At 40.8% G+C, this 21,146-nt stretch overlaps 1 protein-coding gene across 7 annotated transcripts in view; it reads left to right on the forward strand.

The window, feature by feature from the left end:
• Window positions 1-14,854, forward strand: part of MLPH (melanophilin) — a 105,044-nt gene extending 90,190 nt beyond the window's left edge. For all 7 annotated transcript variants that reach the window (XM_089477858.1, XM_089477857.1, XM_089477855.1 and 4 more), the window contains 6 exons: window positions 4,130-4,285; window positions 5,303-5,395; window positions 7,551-7,643; window positions 8,662-8,719; window positions 10,277-10,374; window positions 12,773-14,854. In XM_089477858.1, coding sequence (XP_089333984.1) covers window positions 4,130-4,285; window positions 5,303-5,395; window positions 7,551-7,643; window positions 8,662-8,719; window positions 10,277-10,374; window positions 12,773-12,799 — 525 coding nt within the window. In that variant the 3' untranslated portion in view covers window positions 12,800-14,854. The remainder of the gene's footprint in view (window positions 1-4,129; window positions 4,286-5,302; window positions 5,396-7,550; window positions 7,644-8,661; window positions 8,720-10,276; window positions 10,375-12,772) is intronic.
• Window positions 14,855-21,146: the final 6,292 nt, after the last annotated feature.

The raw sequence follows: 21,146 nt of genomic DNA on the forward strand, positions 1-21,146 counted from the left end.
TAAAGTATCCATCTGATGTCTGGATGCAGAGATGAATTTTATGTGGGCTAAGAAATCAAGGCTGAATAGAGGCAAGGGTGAGCTTGGTCATTAGACAAGCCAGTAAAAGAAGAAAAGATTGTGGGAATGCAGCCTATTAATGCTTTTCCTCTGAAGGACCAAGTGTACAGATGAGAGTCCTCCTGGACCCAGCATTGCTCCAAGAGTTTCAGGCAGCTGCTGTGACAAGGGTCCAAAACACACTGCAGAAATAATCCAGTTTGAGACCTCTTAAACTGCCCTGGCTCGGTGCTAGGGAATTCTGGGAACTGTAGTTTTGTGAGATATTTAGCCTTCTCTGTTAGAGAGCTCTGATGACACAATAAACTACAGTTCCCCGGATTCCCTTGCACTGAGCCAGGGCAGTTAAAGCAGTCTCAAATTGGATTATATCTGCAATGTGTTTTATACCTAGGAGACCCTTTGCCCGGCTTTGGCTTGTGAATCAGCTGTGTATCTTCCCGAAAGAGCTGGATCTGGTCACAACACCCAGTGCTTTAATCACTGCGTAGCTGCACTATGTTCTACTTCAGACTGCTCTTGGAACGTATTAGGCAACTAAACCTAGTGCAGAAATGTGTTGTGCATTTTGTAGATAATATAACATTGCTCTTACAGCAACTGTTGTTCTTGGATTCCAGTTTGTTTCTGAGTTTAGTTCAAATTATTTGTTCAACAACCCTAAACAGCTTGGGATCAGGATATCTGGGAGATTACCTCATCTTGTTATGAACCAAAGCATAGGGTCTTCTATGTATCCCACAGTCAAGACAAGTTAAGACTAGTGAGCACACAGGACAGGTCTTACTGTATAGCAACCTCCTGTTTAGAGAACTCACTCTTTAGGAAAACTAGTCTGTCTTAAACATTGGCTTGTTCTAGAATTCTAGTATTCTAGAAATGCTGTTTAGCTCCACTGGACAAATAGAGCACTCAATGATTATGTGTTTGTAATTGTTATGTTGTACTTTGAACTGTATTGTGTTCTGTGTGCATTTAAAATTCTCTTTGCCATGGAAGGGGGGTCACAACAAGCAAGACCACATACACAATGGTTGGCAAGAAAAGGCCACAACTTTATTAAATAACAGCATAACCAAACGTAGGGTTGGCTCCAATGCATAAGGTCTGCATCTGTCATCCATCAATCCCTGATTGATTGATAAACCCGTTTGCTTGGTCACGGTCAAGTTTCAGAATGGCAAGGGGCTAAATGTTACCAATGCCATCGGGCCTGAAGAGGAAGAGGCCTCCCCTCCCTCCTTCCAACTGTCATCTTCTGGCCTGGGAGGGAGTGAAAGGACAGGCCCAATGCCATTGGTCCCGGCCTCGATTAAGAAACAGAGCCCTCCCTCCAGTCCATCTGCCTTGGTCCAGGCCTCAGAGGGAGAGAAGAACTGCTGGACTTGATCCCCCCCGCACCCACCATTCCCTTCTCCTTTTGTGTCATGTCTTTTTAAATTGTAAGCCTGAGGGCAGGGAACCGTCTATTATCCCCTCTGTTGTAAGCTGCCCGGATTCCCAGTGATTGGGTGGCATATAAATAAATCCTATTATTATTATTATTATTATCCTATAGTAACCGCTTATTTGCACATTCACACGTCCACATTGCCAGGGCGGTGCTGACTCAATGTTGCCCCCGCAATGGCGACATTGCTGCCCTCTCAGCACCCCCTTATTCCCAGTGGATTCCTGATACAATGCTATGCAGCTCTGGAAACCACACCCAACAGATCCAAGATCCATGGAACCGCCAACCACCCTGGAAGTTGTGACAGGATACCCAAGAGGAAGAGCCCTCCCCTCCCTCCTTCCAACTGTCATCTTCTAGCTTGGGAGGGAGTGAAAGGACAGGCCTCGATTAAGAAAGGGAGGGAGGGTGGGGAGAGCAGGGTGGCGAGGCCCTGGCCCACATGGACTTAAATAGGCCTGCCGGCCAATCAGGGACCAAGATGGAGCGAGAGTCACATCCTCTCAGCCCCTCCCACCAATCCCGGGTAACGCCAGGGGCGCCACCAATCAATCGGGAGGCACTTCCAGCCCTGGCGCCTCCTGGGACCTGTAGTCCAGGCACTGGGAGAAAGTGCCTCCTTTTCCACCACCCCCTTCCCCCAGAGAGCAAATTGCAGGCCTTTGTCCACCAGCTGCAATGTTCTTTGTAGTTCAGGCACTATGTATTGCACATCTAAGTTCTATGCCTGGCCAGAGTTCTGCTTAAGAAATACCTAGAATGTAATGGTTTGGGTAGGAGTTTTGCCTCCTCCCCATACTCCGCAGGCCCCAAAGCAAGGCTACAGCTGGGTTCTATTGCTGCTCTGTAACCTAGAGTTGTTAGTTTGCCTTTTAGAAGCCTGCCTGGGCTGTTATCATTATTTGACAGGGGAGATGGAACATCTTTCACAGGCTGAAGAAAGACAGTGGGAAGACCTTTTACACAGAGGCCTGCAAGATGTCTAGACAACAAATGAAGTCACAATAATATGCAATGGACTGTGGCTTGAAATTACTGGTTCACTTTGGGGCACTGAGACAGCATGCTCGATTGTAGTCTGTTGGGATGTAATTATTCACTAAGTTGTGAAGGGAGCAATGAATAATTTCAGCAATTGTCTTCCTGCTGTAATAGAAGTTTCAAAAACTACATGGTTTTCATGGGCTATTCACAATTTGTGGGACTAATGTGCACAAACTTTGCACGTTTGTTTTGTACAGAAAGCAACATGTTTTTCTGTGAAGAAAACAGTACTTTCTGTATAGCAAGTAATATTTCAGTTCAGAAATACAGTCATCCCTCTGTACACACAGATTCTTTATCCAGAAATTAAACCATCCACACCTTGAATATATATATATATATATATATATATATATATATATATATTCCAAAATGCAAACCTTGATTTTTCCATTTTATGTAAGGGACACAGTTTTACTATGCCAATGTATTTAATGGGACTTGAGCATCCAGAGGGGTCCTAGAACCAAACCCCTGTGGATATCCAGGCCCACTGGAATAATTTCTGCACAGAAAGAACATTGTATGCAAAGTTTGCAGAGAACAAGTCCCAAACTGCAAAAATTCTAGTCAGTTCAGGATTCTGTTCATCCGGATCTCTCAGGACTCAAAAATCATGCTTTTGAACATTTTTTGGATTATTTTTTAAAAAAATAATTCTTTCCATTGCTAGTAGTCAGTAGCATTTAACCAAGAACCTGAGGCAAGATATGCTCTTTGACAGGCTAGATCATTTGGAAAGACTAATGAGAAATTTTACAGTGTGATTTAAAGGTCCAATAAAGTTTAAAAGAGTTGTTGGGTCCTCCAAAGAAGATCACAGGACTTTAGCCAATCTTGGATCTCAGAGATGTCAGCTCTGGGTGTCTTTTTGGTGCTGAAGGAACCTATCCCAGTTCTTTCCATATTATTTCTGCTCTGGTATCAAAGTTTCTGTTCAAGAAGTAATGCCTAGGAACACATCTACTTTCTTGCTGAGATATACCTGTACTTTCATCTTTTATATTGTAATATACCATGCTAAGCTTCCTGTTCACACTATCCATATATGTGATGTGCAGAAACCATGCCAAAGGAAGAATGGTTCTTTTAGCGGCGACTTGTGCATTCACACAGCAGACTCCTCCTTCCCTCTTTGACACACCATATTTATTATTATGTTCACTGTAGTGTTGTTTTCTTTAACACAGCAGTTCTATTATGCAGTGGATGAAAGAGGCAGGGAGGTTGCCTAGATTCTTTGCTCAAGAAGGTTCTGAGGCAGCTCTCTGTAGCTGCATAGCCCATATGTGTGAATGCACAGGTGGCCACTTAAAGAGCCACAGTTCCAGATAAGAAATCAGAGTTCTTTCACAGAACCAAAGATCACTTGCAGTGCAGTTATGCAAATGTCTGCTCAATGGTAAGCACTGCTAAATTCAGTGAGATTTGCTTCAGTGTAAGTATGTAGTATAGGACTGCAGCCTTAAGGCACTTCCATGACAATTATAGAAAGGGGTTACATAAACAACAACATTGGAAGATACCATGAACAATACTTGGCTGGAAGGTGACTAGCGCTATTTATTTCAGATATATATTCCTTCGGGAAAGGCACATGGGCTGGTAAAGAAGTTGAAAGAGCCAGAGGACCATAACCGCCAAAGTGCAACCACCGATTCAGAGCTGTCAGAACTCGAAGACAAAGTGGCTTCTGCTGTGGCTCAGGTTCAGCACACTGAGAGTGAGGTAATCCTTATTTTCTTCAGACAAAATTATTTTACCCCAGAAATCTGGAGATTCAAAACTGAAACACTGGCCTGTTACAGACTGCCAAAATAAAGCTGCTTCGGGTCTCTTTGGAGGTATGCTATTTAAATGATGCATGGGTCCTAAGAGTCCGGAGGTCGCGCCAAAGCAACATGCCATTCCTAAGCACTGGAGTGCAGCTTTGGTGCAGCTTCTGGACTCTTAGGGTGCATGCATCATTTAAACAGCATACCCCCAAAGAGACCCGAAGCAGCTTTATTTTGGCAGTCTGTATGGGGCCTTCCAAGATAGATGAGCGGGGGGGGGGGGGGGGTTACAGTGGGCAGACATATTCTTCAGTGTATCCCCATTTCCAGAGAATAGCTAGAGACTGATGGCCAATTGGCAAAGCATAATATGCATGCCCCACTAACCAGTTACAGAATGCTTCTTCAGCTGCTACAGCACTGGTTGCCATTTGTACTGCAGTGGCTAAAGAAAATCGTCAGTAGAATCGAGCTACCTGCATGACTGCCAAAAAAATGGCACCATTGCAACACAGTCTTAATTATGTATCTATGGCGGGATACAGACCACCCAAAAAGGGTGGTCTGCTGCCACCTCCATTTCCACTGGCTGGAAGCCTCAGCTGCCAAATGGCAAGGCTTCCCGGCGGTGGAAAAAGAACCCGCAAAAAGTGGGTTCTTTTTGTGTCACGTTTGCGACACCAGAGTGCACAAATGGCGCACTTGTGACATTGCAAGTGCAACGGGACGTGCCAACGCCACGCGTCCGTCGCTTCAAAATGGCGGCGCCCGTGTGTACAGGGCACTGCCATTTTGATGCCCCCGTCACGTGCTTGGGGTGAGGCTGGTATGGATGGTGCGTCCTTGGCCAACCCCTAGCATGTGACGGGGTGGTGCAAAGGCCCATCTAAATTGGGCCTATATTGCCTTTATGCTAGCAAGGAGCTGAATTGACTTTACCAAGGAATGACATATGCTTTTTGCTCTCAAGGTGTCTGATATAGAAACCCGAATAGCAGCTCTGAGTGCTGCTGGTCTGACCGTTAAACCAGTGGAAAAGTCCAAGAAGAAATCAAGTACCCAGGTGAGTGAACAGGAATTTTGCAAAAAAAAAACAAAAAAAAACCAGCCATGTTTATTCATGAAAACCAGGAAGGGCAGGAGGGCCTTTAGATTCATTTTAACTACTGCTAGAGGTCATTAATATTTCCTATATCACACTAATTTATGAAATTCACTTAGGAGATTATCACACAAGTCTAAAATGTGGAATTAAAGCAGAATAGATGTATCTATGTCTGAAACTTATCAGATGACACCGTAGCTGGTCTGTCCTCCATTCATGACTATTGCATACCTCTTCATTGATGGGTTTTCCCCATCAGTTGCTGCCAATATCTAATGCTGTATGTAGCATTAGATTTGTGTGATAATGCCTGGGCTGCAGTTCTGGCATTGGGCAGTCATGTAGTGTCAGCTTCTTCCTCTCTCCCACTCCCACTCCATCCCCTGGTGTTTCCAAGCAGACTGGTTGTTGTTGTTGTTTTAATTATTTTTTTAAAGAAACCCTTCATTTTATTTTATTTTCTCCTTAAATTGCATTGCCATAATTGTGTTAAAAAAAAGGAAGAGGGAGGAAATTGGGATTAAGGAGTGTGCTAAGAAAGAGAGTCCCAGACTGGCAATGGCTGCTGCAATGATTGCAGACACGTACAACAGGGACTACTCTCAAGCTGGTAAGATTTCTTTCATTAATACAATCGTCACAAGAATAAGTACTCATGTGAGCACTGTTCAACAGTGGAACACACTCCCTCGGAATCTAGTGGAGTCTCCTTCCTTGGAGGTCTTTAAACAGAGGCTGGATGGCCGTCTGTCGGGAATGCTTTGAATGAGAGTTCCTGCATGGCAGGAGGTTGGACTGGATGGCTCTTGTGGTCTCTTCCAACTCTAGGATTCTATGATTCTATCTCCTTAAACTAGTGGCATCACGTATTGGCATTTTCTAACTATTCTGTTCAGGCATCCAGGATGGTGTTAACATGAACAAGCAGGGGAAAGGATCAGGAGTGGAAATAATATTTGCTCCTATTCATTTCCTGGCAGAATAATGGATTTCCCAGCACTTGTGAAATTTATGTTGGGAATAGAGCAACAGCAAAGGGTTTTTGCACTTTGTAAAATCTTTTGAAGAATTAACCACACAGAAATAACACATTTTTATGTGTCCTTCTGGCCATATGGGTACTCCAGGGAATAAAAATGTTAAGTTCCATTACCAAAACAAAAAGAGAGGTTCCTCTTGGTAATCCAAGTTGCCTCCATCATTTGTGAAGGTACAAGCTCCCTTGTTAAGCAGACATCAATAAATTCCTAAAGACACCCTCCATGGTTTTGCATTAGGAAACATTTTTGGGGGGACGTTTTGGTAAAACATGTCAAATGTAGTCCAATTTCTTTTTAGAATAAATGCTTTATATTTATTGGTGGTAGAAACCTCAAATGGTCAAGTCCCTCCATTGGCCCCCTCTTTAGGTTTCCCCTAATGTGGCTAAAATGCAGTATGTTACATTCAGAAAACATATCCTAGGGTAGCTGTGTTGGCCATGTAGCAAAGTACAAAAAATCCCAAATCCACAAAATAGTGATACATTTATGGGGCCAATGAAAACACACAAAATATATGTTGCAATTTTTTAAAAAATCTGTGGATTACTCACATGGCCAGAAGGACGAGGGGACTGCCTCCATGAATGCCCCTCCAGTACCACCTAAAATGAGAATAGCTACATCTTGACAAAATGCAAGGCTGGGGACTAACATTGTCATTTTTCCCCCTCCTGTATGATTTTAAACATCTTTGCCTGATGAAAAAGCCAATGGTGCTTTGAAACCTTACAAAATGTATTTTCTGCATTTTAGTTAGTCCAATAAATCACTGTTTTGTAGATTTTGTATATAATAATGGGATAGTTTGAGCTAAAAAAAATCATATCATCATTTTAGCAGAGTCTTTCTCATTTTAAATGGTACATAATTATCTTTTCTGTGCTGTGGATGGAAAAAGAGCTGGAGGTGCAAATGCCATTATCAATGGACTCTCCAGGTGGCTTAGAACATCTCTCATGTAATGTTGGCTGTGGGAAGTAGAAAATGTGCCTAAAGATTCCAACATCTCCTTCTTCTTGATTTTCATGACAGCCAACCAAGACATGTTTTTCTTGTCTTCCACCCTCAAGGTATTTACTCTCCAGCCTCCCAGGAATGCATATAACTCTCTAGATGATCAGAGCTCAGACTCTCCTGTTACAGCGTCATCTGATGACTTTAAAGTGAGTGCACAGACCTATGAGGGGGACAGGTCAAGTCCAGAGTGCTGTGGAGATGGGAAGGAATTTCTGATTTCTTTTTTGGCTGCTAGTTGAAATGCAGCACAAAGACGGGAGCATATTTTAGGCTCACTGAAGTCTGTCAGACTAATGTACGATCACTTCAGAGGAAGTGATTAATTCCTCTCTGAGTGCTTTAGTCTTCTAAGCAAATGTTCTCTTTTCTCTGAAATCTGGTTAGAGATCACTTAGCAAACTGATAAAACTTTGTTAGATGCCACCACGGAATGAAAATACATACACAATTGATTCACCTTTGCTTTTCTACATTTTTGACTCCTTTTGTAGTTTTTCTAGTGTAGCTAAGCAATCAGTTAATCACAGTGATCCCAGGCTCAGGCCTATTGACAACTGCTGTCATAATTTTAACAATGCTTCATGAAGGATAGAGATCCAAAATGTGGTTCCAGATGTTTGCTACATGAAACTGAATGAAAGATTAATTAGCATTGATGTGTTTGCTTAATTATTTTAAACATTTGTATTTTGTCCTATGACTATGTTCCACTATACTGGAACGATGGAACACAGACAGTGAAGAACATTATGAAACATTCCACAGAACAAACTATGTGGTAGAATTGCCAAAGCCATTCATATAATGAAGACCTGCTGTTTCCTTAACCATTGTTGATGCTTAAAGTTAGACCCAGTTGCAGAGTACTAGTGGTATTTTTCTTGGTCTCTCTTGGTCTCATAGCATGTTGAAAACGTTTGGGAATAAATGTTGGAGAGGTGGAGAGGGGTGAGAAGAATAATGAGCCTCTTAATTTCTAATTATGCTGATATTTCAATCATGCTTATGCTTATATAGGTAAATTTCTGGTGAGATGGAGAGGCTGACTCATGAACAAGTATTTGAAGCTTTGGGCAGTGTGTGCCTCAAATGTGTGTCAGATTGAAGGAAAGATGAGATTAACATGATCTACATATCACCCTAATAAGTTTTTCCTTCTTTTAGGTAATGTCTATGCCACATGTGTTAAGGAGAAAATTCACCTCTTCACTTGACATTTCAAGTAAGTCGGTCTCCTTCTCTGTTCATCTTCAAAAAAAAAAAAAAAAAAAAAAGGCTGGACAACTACCTGCTGGGGATGCACTATCTGGAGATCCTGCATTGAGCAGAAGGGTGGACTCAGTAACCCATAGGCACCCTTCCAACAGAATTATTATTTTATTATATGAGTCTGTGTGTGAACTGGAGTTAAATGATTCGTGTTTTTGAGAAAGTCCCCTGCTTATCTGTGCAGTGGAGTCTATTCATGACCTTTGGAGATGCTGGCACTGCCAGCACCACAAATAATAATTTCATCCATCCTAGCCACAAAAAGAACTGAACTAAATATTTCTTCATATTTTTGTAAAGATGAGTCTTTACCAGCTTACTGTTAAAGTAAGAGAGTTGAAATCAGAGATATAGTCATGTTTATCTGGATCAGTATGCAAACGGATCTTATAGCACCTTTGAGACTAAGGCCCGGAACACACGGTCCGAAAGGAGCGGGCAGAGGCCATGATTGGGCTAGGACCACAGCAAACACATGGCCCACACCTGCAGCAGGCTGCCATCGTGGTCCCGAACTGGCACTGCTAGGAGTCAGATTTAATCTGCTCCTTTTTGATCTTCAAGTCCAGAGTGCTGCAGCACCAGACCAGTTTCCAGATGATTTGGGGGCATGCATCGTTTGAACGCCACACCCCCAAAGCAACCGAAAGCCACCTTATTGGGCCTGTGCATTTTAGACCTAATTGAGAGAAAGAAGTTGATAGCATTTCATAGACTTAAATCTATTTCACAGACTTCAGTTACCAACATTTCATAAATATCAACTTTTTTCTCTTGGTTAGTCTCAAAAGGTGCTGCAAGATCCTTTTGCATTAAGAGAGTTGAGAACATTTAAAATGCACTCTGTGTGTTAATTATGAGGTAATATTTATACATTATTTGTATTGGAACTGATGGTGGAAAATGGGTAAAAGCAATCATCATTCCATGCATTGGACTCCTTTCAATTAGATATGAGGGTTTTTTTTTAAATTATTATTTAGGCCATTCAAGATCCCTTGTCTACTTGGCCAAGCAATAAATCATCCAGGCTTTAAAAACACATATGAGACAATGAAGAAATTGGACTTTTCACTCTGGTTATGCAGATATAGCATAAGTTCTGTCCAGTGATGGAGGAGATGATTCTAATCATTCACAGAGAGGGAATGTCTTTTTGTCACTCTCTCCTGGGGTCAGTGAGGTACTAAATGGCTCAGAGAAACATGAGATAAGGAAAAATGGGAATCTGCATAGCATGGGAAGATTATTTGGAAGAGAGTAAAATGTCAAGTGCAGAAATATTGTGTTTTAGTATTCTGTGGTGGTATAACCACTACAGAAGTGGGCATACTTCAGACTTAGGGGATCCATTTTGGGCTTTTGTGAGAATGTTAATCCCTATCATCCAAAGCCAGGACCAAAATGCCTTTAGAAACTGTTCAGAGTTGGACAGTAACTGAACTAATTAAGCATGAGTGAATTTATTCTGTCTTATTAAATATAATATCTCTGCCATTAATTTTACCAGACAATGCTGAATCATTTGCTCGGAACTCTTATTACAGAGGGTCTTTAACACAGCGAAATCCCAATGGAAGAAACAGGAAAGCAGATCGCATCTTTGCGGCAAGTATTCCAGAGCCCACTCATTGCATTTATGCAGACTGAGAACAGGATGGCAAATAGGCATGAAACAAATAAAGCATCTTCTATGAACACCAGAGATGAAGGAAGAGAGTCCAAATAACAGGAACTAGTGTAGTTCACTAAAAATCAATGGCGGGATACAAACCGCCGCTTTGCGGCGCTTCCCCGCCGCCGCCGTTTGCTCCGCGCGGGAGCTGCAGCAGCCAAACTACGCGACTCCCGCGCGGAGCAAAAAAGAAGCTCCAAAATGGAGCTTCTTTCGGAGTCGCGTTTGCGACGTAGCGAGGCGCCAGGGGCGCACTCACTACGTCACAAAGGACGCGACACGTCTGGACGCTATGCGTCCAGTACGTAAAGATGGCGGCGCCCATGTGGAAGGGGTGCTGCCATCTTGTACGTATAGGATACGTACTAGGGTTAGGGGGGTGCGGAAGCACCGCCCCTTCCTAACCCTAGTACGTATCCTATACGTACTATATGGCGGTTTGTATCCCGCCAATATGACTCTAAGTGCTCTAATGCGGTCAAAAAGAAACAGAAGATTTGTATGAGGTTTAAAAAGAAAAACTTATAATAGCCCATAAATATGTAGGTAATTCAGAACTGGGAGGTGCTGTCTTTTATTGATCTATCCCCTGCTATCTTGAAGACATGCACGTGTTCCTTGAGGCATCAGATTTAGCTGTGCTGGCACATGCCTTGATTACACCCCATTTGGACTACTGTAACACACTCAAGATGGGGCTGCCTTTGGAAACTGTTCAGAAACTTCAGTGGGTTCAAAATGTAGCACCCAGAATGCTAACCGGGGCCAGTTATAGGGAACATAGAACTTCCTTGTTGAAAAAGCTTCACTGACTACCAATTCGTTTCCAGGCACAATTCAAAGTGCTAGTCACGACCTATAAAGCCCTATACAGCTTAGGTCCAGACTATCTGAAAGATACTATCTCTCCACACAGACCTGAAAGAATGCTAAGTTCTTTGGGGGGAAGGCTTTCTCTTGGTCCCACCACCATCACAGGTTTGCCTTGTGAGGACATGAGAAAGAGCCTTCTTGGTGGCTTCTTCCACCCTCTAGGACTCCCTGCCATGGGAGGCTAGGCTGGCCTTCTCTCTATTTCCCCTTTGCCAGGAAACAAAACCATTTTTGTTGAAGCCCACTTTTAATAGTTAAGCAGGGAGTGGTATTATTTATTTGTGTTTTTAATTTGGCTTTTAAATTATTTTATAGCACTTAATGTGGAAATTCTTAATTGTTTTTAAAATGTTATTGTAAACATTTTTAATTTGCTGTTTTTTGGAAGCCAGCATGGTCCCACTATAAATGAAGTAAATAAAATAAAATAAAATAAATTATTGAGAGCTCTGGCAAAAAAGACAGCATTTTAGCAATGTTGCAAAGTTTCCTATTATGTAAGTCTCATGCTGTCTTGTGATAGCCATATAAACACCAAGTATTTTGTACTTCAGATGCAAGCATAAACAATACCTTGGCTAGACTTGTCTCTTCCAGAGAAGAAGGAAGAAAAAAGATTGGTGGGGAAATGATAGCAATCCAATGTTTTTAAGGTGTATGGAGTTATCTGTCCTGCCATGCACTGAAGGGATGGTAGATAGATAGGTAATGAAGGAAGTGGAGTTACATACACATGTGCACTCATATTTTAAAAAATTGGCCAGCAAAACAGATATGACAGTATGGTTCCACTTCTTCACATTTGAAATTCATATCAGAAGAATGATTTTTTTTTTTTTTAAAGCAAGCTATCACTGTTGTGAGGATTTTATGGGACTCCACTGTCTTGGAGAGAAAGGCATACATTTTTTTCAGGAATATGTGAATGAACAGCTGGTCTCAGTACTAAATTTAAAAAGTTACAATCCATAGGATTTCCCAAAGTCTTTCTGTTTAGTCTTCTCAATAAAATGAACTTTGTCTGCACTTGAGACAAAGGTATGTTTGTTGGTTTAAAGTTCAGTGTGAAATTAGTGGTAATGCAAAGATTTTCCAGATCTCTGCCCTACCTTTTTCATTATCACCAGTTTTGTAGTGTTGGCATTAGCAGGCCTCCTAGCTGTCCTGATGGCTGATGTTTTTCTTTGTCATTCACAAGCCAACTGAAGTGAAGGCAAAATTCCCAATCTGTCTCTCCCATGGCTCCTGGGGAATCATAGATGCCAACTAGCCATCGGACCAACACCCAGGACCCAGTTTTCTGCCACCATTTTAACTCTACCCCTGAATATTTATAAAGTGTACTGGCAACTCACTCTATGTGGAGCACAGGGAAATGGGTGAATAATTTAACTCTAGCATAGTGTTTCTTCTTGTTGATTCAAAAAAGATTCATATTGATGCTTTGATACATTACAGAAACCTGTGATGACCCATCGGTCTTGAAAACAACGAAGAACTTCCAAGGTTAATGAAGTGGGCCTCAGGCTGTAGGTTTCATTCCCTCAATTTTCTGTTTTCCCCCCTCCTTCCCACTTCTCCACGTGCATCAAATATCAAAGGAAAGAAGCAAGCTACTTTTTAAAGTAATTCCCTGTGCAATGCTCCTGTGAAGTTTGGGACCTACATCTTGGACAAAAGCACCCAACCCCAACTTAGTTATAAGAAATTTCTTCTACAGAGTTGACTTACTGACCCACATCTGTTAAATAAGACTTGTAGCTAAAGTATTTTTTCTTCTTCACATGCTATTGTATGTCTGCATTCTGATTTATCTGGATATTTGGATTAAAGTCCTATTATCTAGGCCTGTGGTTTAGTCTGACTGGTCCAATGTGTAATATCTACTATTTGCATTGCTTTGAACCACCCAGGATTTAATGCTGATATACAATAATCAGAAAGGTGCTGAGACTGGGGTGGGAGTGTCTGTTAGTTCAGCACAGTGAACTAGAAAACAGAAGATTTGCTTGTTATGTATAGCTTTAGCTGCCTTTCAGCGCTTGATGCATCTAGATGTCTACTGGATTTCCTCATTCATGAAAACAACATGTTTAATTGAAGAAAAGAGTGCTGTGACACTCTGAAGACTTTTATTGTAGTGCCCTTTTTTGTCAAGTGCTTGCAGTATATGTGACCAGCTGGATTCTAGACCATGGGAGCTTATGCTGCAATAAACGCAGTATCATACCATACCCCTGCAAGCATTTATAAAACTTTGTTGTTTTGGGTATGCTAGTGCACATGACATAGTTGTACACACATGTCCTAAGAGGAGACACCTCAGATCTCTCCAGTGCAAGATAAAAATAACTGCATTACAAGAAGGAGGAGTAGTAGTGGGGGAGGACGGAATAAGAAATGAAAGAGAAGGTAACAATTGTATAAAGACCACAGCTCAGTGGTTGAACACATTCACGTTCAAAATCCCTGGCATTTTGTTAAACAAAAAATCAGGTACACATGATGGGAATAACTCACCTTTTCTTTTGCAAATTTGGATAGCCATTGCCCATCAGAGTAGACAATAATAAGCTACAAGAACAACTGGTTTGGTGTAAACAGATGAGGCAGTTACCTATGTTCCTAGCTATGCTTATCAACTGTGTCTTAAGCAACCCTGACTGGGTTTTTTCTGTTATCTAGTACTTCCTTCTATTTTATAGTATCATATGTATTCACAGGATTTTAGGCAGATAGCAAGAAGCAGGCCCTCCAATACTGGGGTTTGATAGATTCTGAAGATCCCTCCCCTAAACTGCAACTCCAAGGATTCCATAGGATAAAACCATGGCAGTTCAAGTGGGAGCATAGTACTATAATTGTACAGTCACAGAGCAAGATGGAGTCTTGTCCCATATCTGATAAATTCTTCACACAATGATGATAAGATCATATCTGATAAACTCAGCAATCTGATAAACCCATCAAGAGTGTTAAGGCTTCCTTGCTTCCCATTTTTCAAACATGAAAATAGGCAGCAATATTGAGCTATGTTCTGAAGAACAGCAATTTGCATGACAAGTGACAGAATTCCTGCTCAAAATCCAATTGTTAATCCCAGCTAGAGTAGACCTATTGAAACATTTGTGTAAATTCTCTTAATTCAGAGAGTCTACTTTAGAGTTGCTGGACTGAAAACTATACCTTTAAAGGTTGTGTAGAAGAAGGAATGTCAGCAGATGCTGCTTGTCATGCAGCCAGGTATATCTGCTGAAATTTCCTCTTTAAAAGTACAGGAGCCCTCTCCAGATTTCACACTGGCAACCCTAGTCTCTTTATTTGGAACTAACAGTTCAGACACCATTCCTGTTCAGGTATCTTAAACCAACATAAGCTAAATAAAGATTATGGGAAGTTGAAGGCCTCAAGTTGCAATTTCTTTCCTTCAAAAAAATGGTATCATGTGCCAAATAGAATTGTTGCTTTCCACCCTAATGTATATATGTATGTATGTATGTTCCGATCTAGAGCTGCAATAAAAGTTCATTAAATTCTATAGCTGACATATTGCCATGTTTTTAAATTGTATTCTTTATTTTAAAAATGAAGCTCAAACCTTGTTATTCATAAAATACTGTTTTTGGAACATGCACAGGTCTTGTTAAAATATAAACCTTGCCATTTGGAAATATTTAGAATGTTGGCATCAGGTTCTAGCTTCAGATTTTAAACTCTGTTGTTGTTATTGTGAGCTAATTTCCATTGTGTTCTTCTGTTTGTACCAGGTATTTACAGCAATACATCCCACATCCAAATTGCTAAGGTTTTGAATTATGGTATTCTCAATAAAATAGATTCATTGAGCTAATAAATCACAGAATTGGAAGAAGTCTCATAGGCCATCAAGTTCTCAACGCAGCATCTCCTGTTAGTGCCCCTCCAGCAACTAGTCATCCAATCTCCTTTAGAAAAGATTCAGAGATGAGACTCCACCACCTCTATAGGCAATTGGTTCTGTTGCCAAATCACTCTTATTGTGAACAAATTCCTTCCACTGTTCAATTGAAATCTGCCCGCCTATAATTTAAAACTATGAGACCCAGCCCTACCCTTTGGAGCAACAAAGAACAAACCTCTTCTCTATGGCATCCTTGAAGTATTTAAAGAGGGCAATATTGTAATCATTCAATCTTCACCATGCTGAACGTGCCCAGCTCCTTCACTCTCTCCTCATTTGTTTTGTTCTACATGCATGATATCATCCTTGCTTCCCTTTTCAAACATGCTCCAACTTGTCTATATCCTTTTTAAAATAAGGCATCTAAAACTGAACATAGTACTCCAGATGTGGCATGACCAGTGCAGAATACAGTGAGACTATTACTATACTTCTCTTGATTTGGAAGCTATCGTTCTATTAATACAAGATAAAACACAGTATTTGCCTTCTTTGCTGCAATATCATACTGCAGTGTCATGCTCAATCACTAATAATCCCAAATTCCTTTTCACATGGAATTTGCGTGAATCTTTTTAAACTAATTTTTAATTTAGATTTTAAATACATTTCCAAACAACAATACATCCTTTCTTTCCCCCAAAATTAATTAAATTAAAACAACTATCATAGTCTTATACATCTTCCATCTAGCATATTTACATTAAGTCCAGACAAAGTTTGTGGGTCTCCTTTCCCATTACGAATTTTTGCATCCAAAACTACTATTCCAAAATTCCAATTCATGTATTGGTGGTTCCTGCGTTGAAGTGAAACCTGTATTGTAATGGAGGAATGGTGAGATATTATCCAAAAGCTTTCATTGTTGCTGTCAAAGATGGAGAAAAGTACTAGTGTAGCTCTCAGCTGGATGGTTTGTTAAACATTAAACTTAAACACTCTATTCTTTCCTTTAAAAAGAATTTCACCTTAGGATATTGTAATCACATATGTTCCAATAGACCTGTAACTCCACATCCTCTCCAGCAGCTTTTTGAAATCTCACTATGGATTTGATGTAGTCTAGTTGGATATGCATGCCACTTATGTACCATTTCCTTTACTGCTTCTGAAACAGATTTAAGTGGGGAAAGGACCAAATTCTTTTCCAATGATCTTCTGCAATTACTATTGCTAAGTCAGATTCCCACACTAGTTTTGCCAGAGTTTCTGTATGTATTGACTCACCATTCTCACCATAATGCATCCACGCTAGTGGGGGCTACTAATAACATTCAGGCCTATATCAGTAGATTTGGACACAAAACTTGGGTCACTGGAGGATATTCTTAGAGCTGGAATGCTTGGGCTCTGTTGAAACGCATGGCTTAAGATGTTGGTCTTATGTACCAATAATTCACTGAACTTCTAAAAGGAATGAATTCCCTGCATTCTGAGGTAATAGTTTCAGGACAGGAAAAAAAATATCAAAATCATTTCCACCAGATTTTAGAATAATGTCTAACTGACTGCCAAGTGACATAATGGGCAGGATCTTACATCATGCTCCACCCACACAGTTCCATTTCCCTCCTTCCCAGGAGTCAAATTTCAAACACTGTAGTGCATTGCTACAGCCATTTACTGGCTCGGGGAGGACAGGAGATATCCCAGCAATGTCCATCTGCAGTTCTGTGGCTAGGATCTGATACCACCCTCCCAGATGACTAGTAACTGGAAATCCTGGAGATCTGGAAGAGTGATAATAGCTCTCCAGTTGCAGAATTGCAGCTGAATACTGATGAGGCTCCTCTTGATCCTTGGTAGTAAATGGCTATGACACTGCCCTCTAGAACTTGAACGTTGACATGTGGGGAGGAAAGAGATATTGCACAAGAAGATATGGACTATCTCTTTCCACAACATCAAGAAAGGACATATGCTAGTTACATGAGTGTAGCCAGCAGAATTTTGGCCACTGTATCCAGGATTTATTTAGCAACCTACCTATGGGATTGGCACTGAAATACATGAAGACAGATGTATACAGATATTCTCAGACACTGCAATCAGCACAAAAGGATTGAAGATGTATATCCCTGTATCTACTTCTTTATTTCTACAGGGTTTTAAAAACTCTTTTGAAAATATTTTTCAAGCCACTGAAAGTAACTGAATCCATGTGTGTCCAGACCAAAGTGCGAAGCCTTGCAATACCCATCCCAAGCTAGGTGTGACACTGCAACACAGTGAACTGTTTAATGTATGTAAAATGTACTATTCCTTATCCAATTGTCATATACCATTAAAGAGTTCCATATCACCTCCACTGAGGCTAATTAGTTTCATTGTTGTAATCCATGTTTCTTCCCCCCCCCCCAACAAAACAGCTGTTACGCAAAGCAATGCAGGGTGTGAGTGCATGTGTGTATGTGAGGAGGAAATTCCTGCATCTTTTACCTTTCACAAAGGAAAAGCACTTGAGGGGACAACATTTTGAATGGACAAGTGTCTGGGAAGAAAAAGTATAACATCAGCTATGAGCAACTTGGGGAAATGGTGTACCGGGGCCAAGTCCTTCTCCCGACCTCCCTGCATGCCACACAGCAAGCCTGAATACTTCATTTGCCTCAGCAGTTCCTCTCAAAATGGCAGCAAGAAGCAAACTATGTCACTTCCAATTGCCATTTTGAGAGGGACTTCAGAAGAAAACAGTGGTATTTGGGGCAGTACAGGGTTCTAGGTGGCCATGGGTATATTTTGCATATTTTATGAATATTTGCATATTTGGGAAACTGTTTGAATCTCGGCAACAATTGCCTAAAAATCATGTCAATTTTTTTAAAATGAGGTGGCTGGAGAGCATTGGGAAACTGGTTTCAAGGGCCACAAAAGGGGGGGGTTCAAGCAATGCATGTAACCTACAGGACACAATTTGCCCACCCTGCTTAATATCCACACACTCACACACCCTGGACAGACCACAAGCAAAAGTCATCCACAGTTGCCTTTATCTAATAAAAGGCCTTTTTTAAGCTGGATAATAAAAACACTACTCTTAATTTAATAAAAGCCTTCTAATAAAAGTACTGCATCTAAATGTATCCTTTTCACTCTACAATAACATTATAGCTACCCAATCCATCGGAAGCATCAGCTTCTGTCTGTTTTATCCTCTCTCTCTAATCTGTTTATGGCAACCCACGTAATAAACTCGGCAAATGTTTCCAAAGGTGTTTGTTTCATTTCCTCATTTTTGGAAGGAGACAATTGGTTTTTCTACCACTCTATCCGCTTTCCTGACTTAATCAGCTAATGTTAATGTATCATAGTCATAAATATTCAAGTATTTAGAAATATAGTGGCACTGAAGGAAAGCAATGATAATCCATAGAATGAGAAATCTAGCACATTGTTAGGGACATGGATGCACTTTGGGCTGAAGCCAAAATGCTAAACCAAAGCAGCCTCACTTCAGCAGTTTTGTAGCACAGCCTAACCAAAGTGACTTCTTTCTGAACCACCCCAAAGTGATGTGGGCTATTCCTCAATTCTTATAATAGCCCATCTTTTCACCCAGTTTTGCAAATTCTCTAGCTGGTGCTTATGCAGACTGGCCCATGCAGACAGTTTGGCTTGGCAGTTATCTCCTTCTGCCACCTGATAGATATTGGGACCTATTTGAAGCTCTTGAAGTATAAAGGTTTCAGGCTCTGAAGGAGGAGGACAGAGAGTGGCAACCAAGGAAGGAAGGAACTTTCTAAGCACACCGCTGCAGTCAGGTGCCAAGGGGGAAAAGTTACAAAAGGATGTACTGTACTACATATCTTGCTGCTCCAGCCCAAGACCTTTTGCTGCTTTACGCAGAGTCCAAGGAGTTCCCTCCCCGACATGGCTGAACGCTACCAAGACATCTTTTTATATCATTCAGACAATTTCTACCTTGATCTATCACACACACACTGGCTCACACATAATGTGCTATACTTTACCTGTTCATTTTGTATAGCCTCACATAGAAGCCTCTGGTGAACCTGTACAATAGTCTAGTGAAATTAATAAAATCAAGGAGATATAGCAAGAGCCAACACTTCTTTAACCAGCTTCAAAATGGAGTTGAAGACCATCCTGTTCAGGGCAGCATTCCCAGGCATTGCATAATTGTCACTTGCTATTTGATGTACTAGAGAGGTCCCTTCCACACCACCATTCCCTTCTCCTTTTGTGTCGTGTCTTTTTAGATTGTAAGCCTGAGGGCAGGGAACCATCCAATTAAAAAGATTGTATGTACAGCGCTGTGTAAATTTACAGCGCTTTGTAAATAAAGGTTAATAATAATAATAGTTTAACCGTGGCCAGCCTAAGTAATGCTCTTAGGTTGTTTTATATTTTTATTTTTATTGGTCTTGTTTTGCTTTGTTTTTCCAGGTAAAAGGACTTCCAATAACAGGAAAACAAAGAATACTGCCTTTACATTCTTGATTAATGTAAATCAACTAAATAGTAATTGATTAACTACTGGGACTGTATCCATTGCATGAAGCAGGTCTTCAATTGTCATGTTGTTAAAAACTCTCAGATAGCAGAGCTCATGGTAAGATCTCTGCCACAAAAGTTGCATGTAGCCCACTGGCCACAATTTGCCCACCCTGCATCCTAAGAGGCCCGAAGCTGCACCAAAGCCATGCTCTAGTCCTAAAGACTGGAGCACAGCTTTGGCACAGCTTTGGGCCTCTTAAGATGCATCTGCCATTTAAACAGCATGTCTCCAAAGTGGCCCGAAGCAGCTGGTTTTTTTGTTTGTTTGTTTTTTGCCTGTCTGTTCAGGCCCTAAGTCAGCAGTTTGGGACCAGGGATCTGACCTATAAGATAACTTTTGAATGTGCACTTTGAGTGTCCTACAGGAACTTATAGAATGTTTAGCAAATTTAAATTTAACATGATACATTCAATGGTTTCTATATTCACTGAGACTTCAGACTACTGGGGAATTGCACTTCTTACATTATTTAGAGAATAAAAATATGATATGGGATTGAATATTGTAGTTGGGCCTGGTTTCAGCACTTGCAAGTCCCAAATTTATCTGTTTACCAGAGCAGATTGAGAAGTCCATGCAAATAAAACTGCTCTCTCATATTATAAATATCCAAATAGCAAGCAGTACCACCCACATGCAAAGAATGCTAAGACATCTAGCCCAGCCTCCTGCTCAGTGAAAGACAAGTAAAGCATCCCTCCTTATACTCCAGGAATAAACTCTTCTAGAGCATGGCCACATACTGTGAAAAACTCACCCAAAAAAACCCTACAAAAGTATTTTTGCTTATCCTTAAAAAAATTGTTGGTGGATTTACCAACATCTGAAAGAATGGTGTACACAAATCCTATGAGGACTTTTGTTTAACTAATTCTAGTGAAATATTGTGAATTATCTGCTTCTTCGCTCTGTCAAATTTGATAGATAGATAGATAGATAGATAGATAGATAGATAGATAGATAGATAGATAGATAGATAGATGAAGAGGTATGTGGACAAAATAGTAAACTATGCCAGATTGTTGGAAGCAGGGGCATGTGATGAAAGAAGCACAGGGACTGAAACCGGAGATTTAACCCATTTAAACCATTCCTCATTTTCCATTTTTAAAAATATGTAAGACTAATAGGGAAGAGCTGAAATCTCAGGTGCAAAATAATATTGGAAATGATCAGTCTAGTTGAAAGCGATCTAATTTGTTCAAAGTAAGAAAATACACTGAGTCATGAAAACCTTCTTTCTTGAGGTGATACAAAGTGAACGTGAAGCCATTATGGGAGGGGAGATAATGCTGCTGAGGTGCCTTGATGTCATGGGCAGCCATACAGGGACAAAGGCAAGGGATAAAAAGGCAAAGCACTCTGTCTGAATA

The sequence above is a fragment of the Sceloporus occidentalis genome, unplaced genomic scaffold (genome assembly GCF_023333645.1).
Source record: "Sceloporus occidentalis isolate IW3139 unplaced genomic scaffold, rSceOcc1.0.p SCAF_12, whole genome shotgun sequence".
NCBI classification, from domain to species: Eukaryota; Metazoa; Chordata; class Lepidosauria; order Squamata; family Phrynosomatidae; genus Sceloporus; species Sceloporus occidentalis.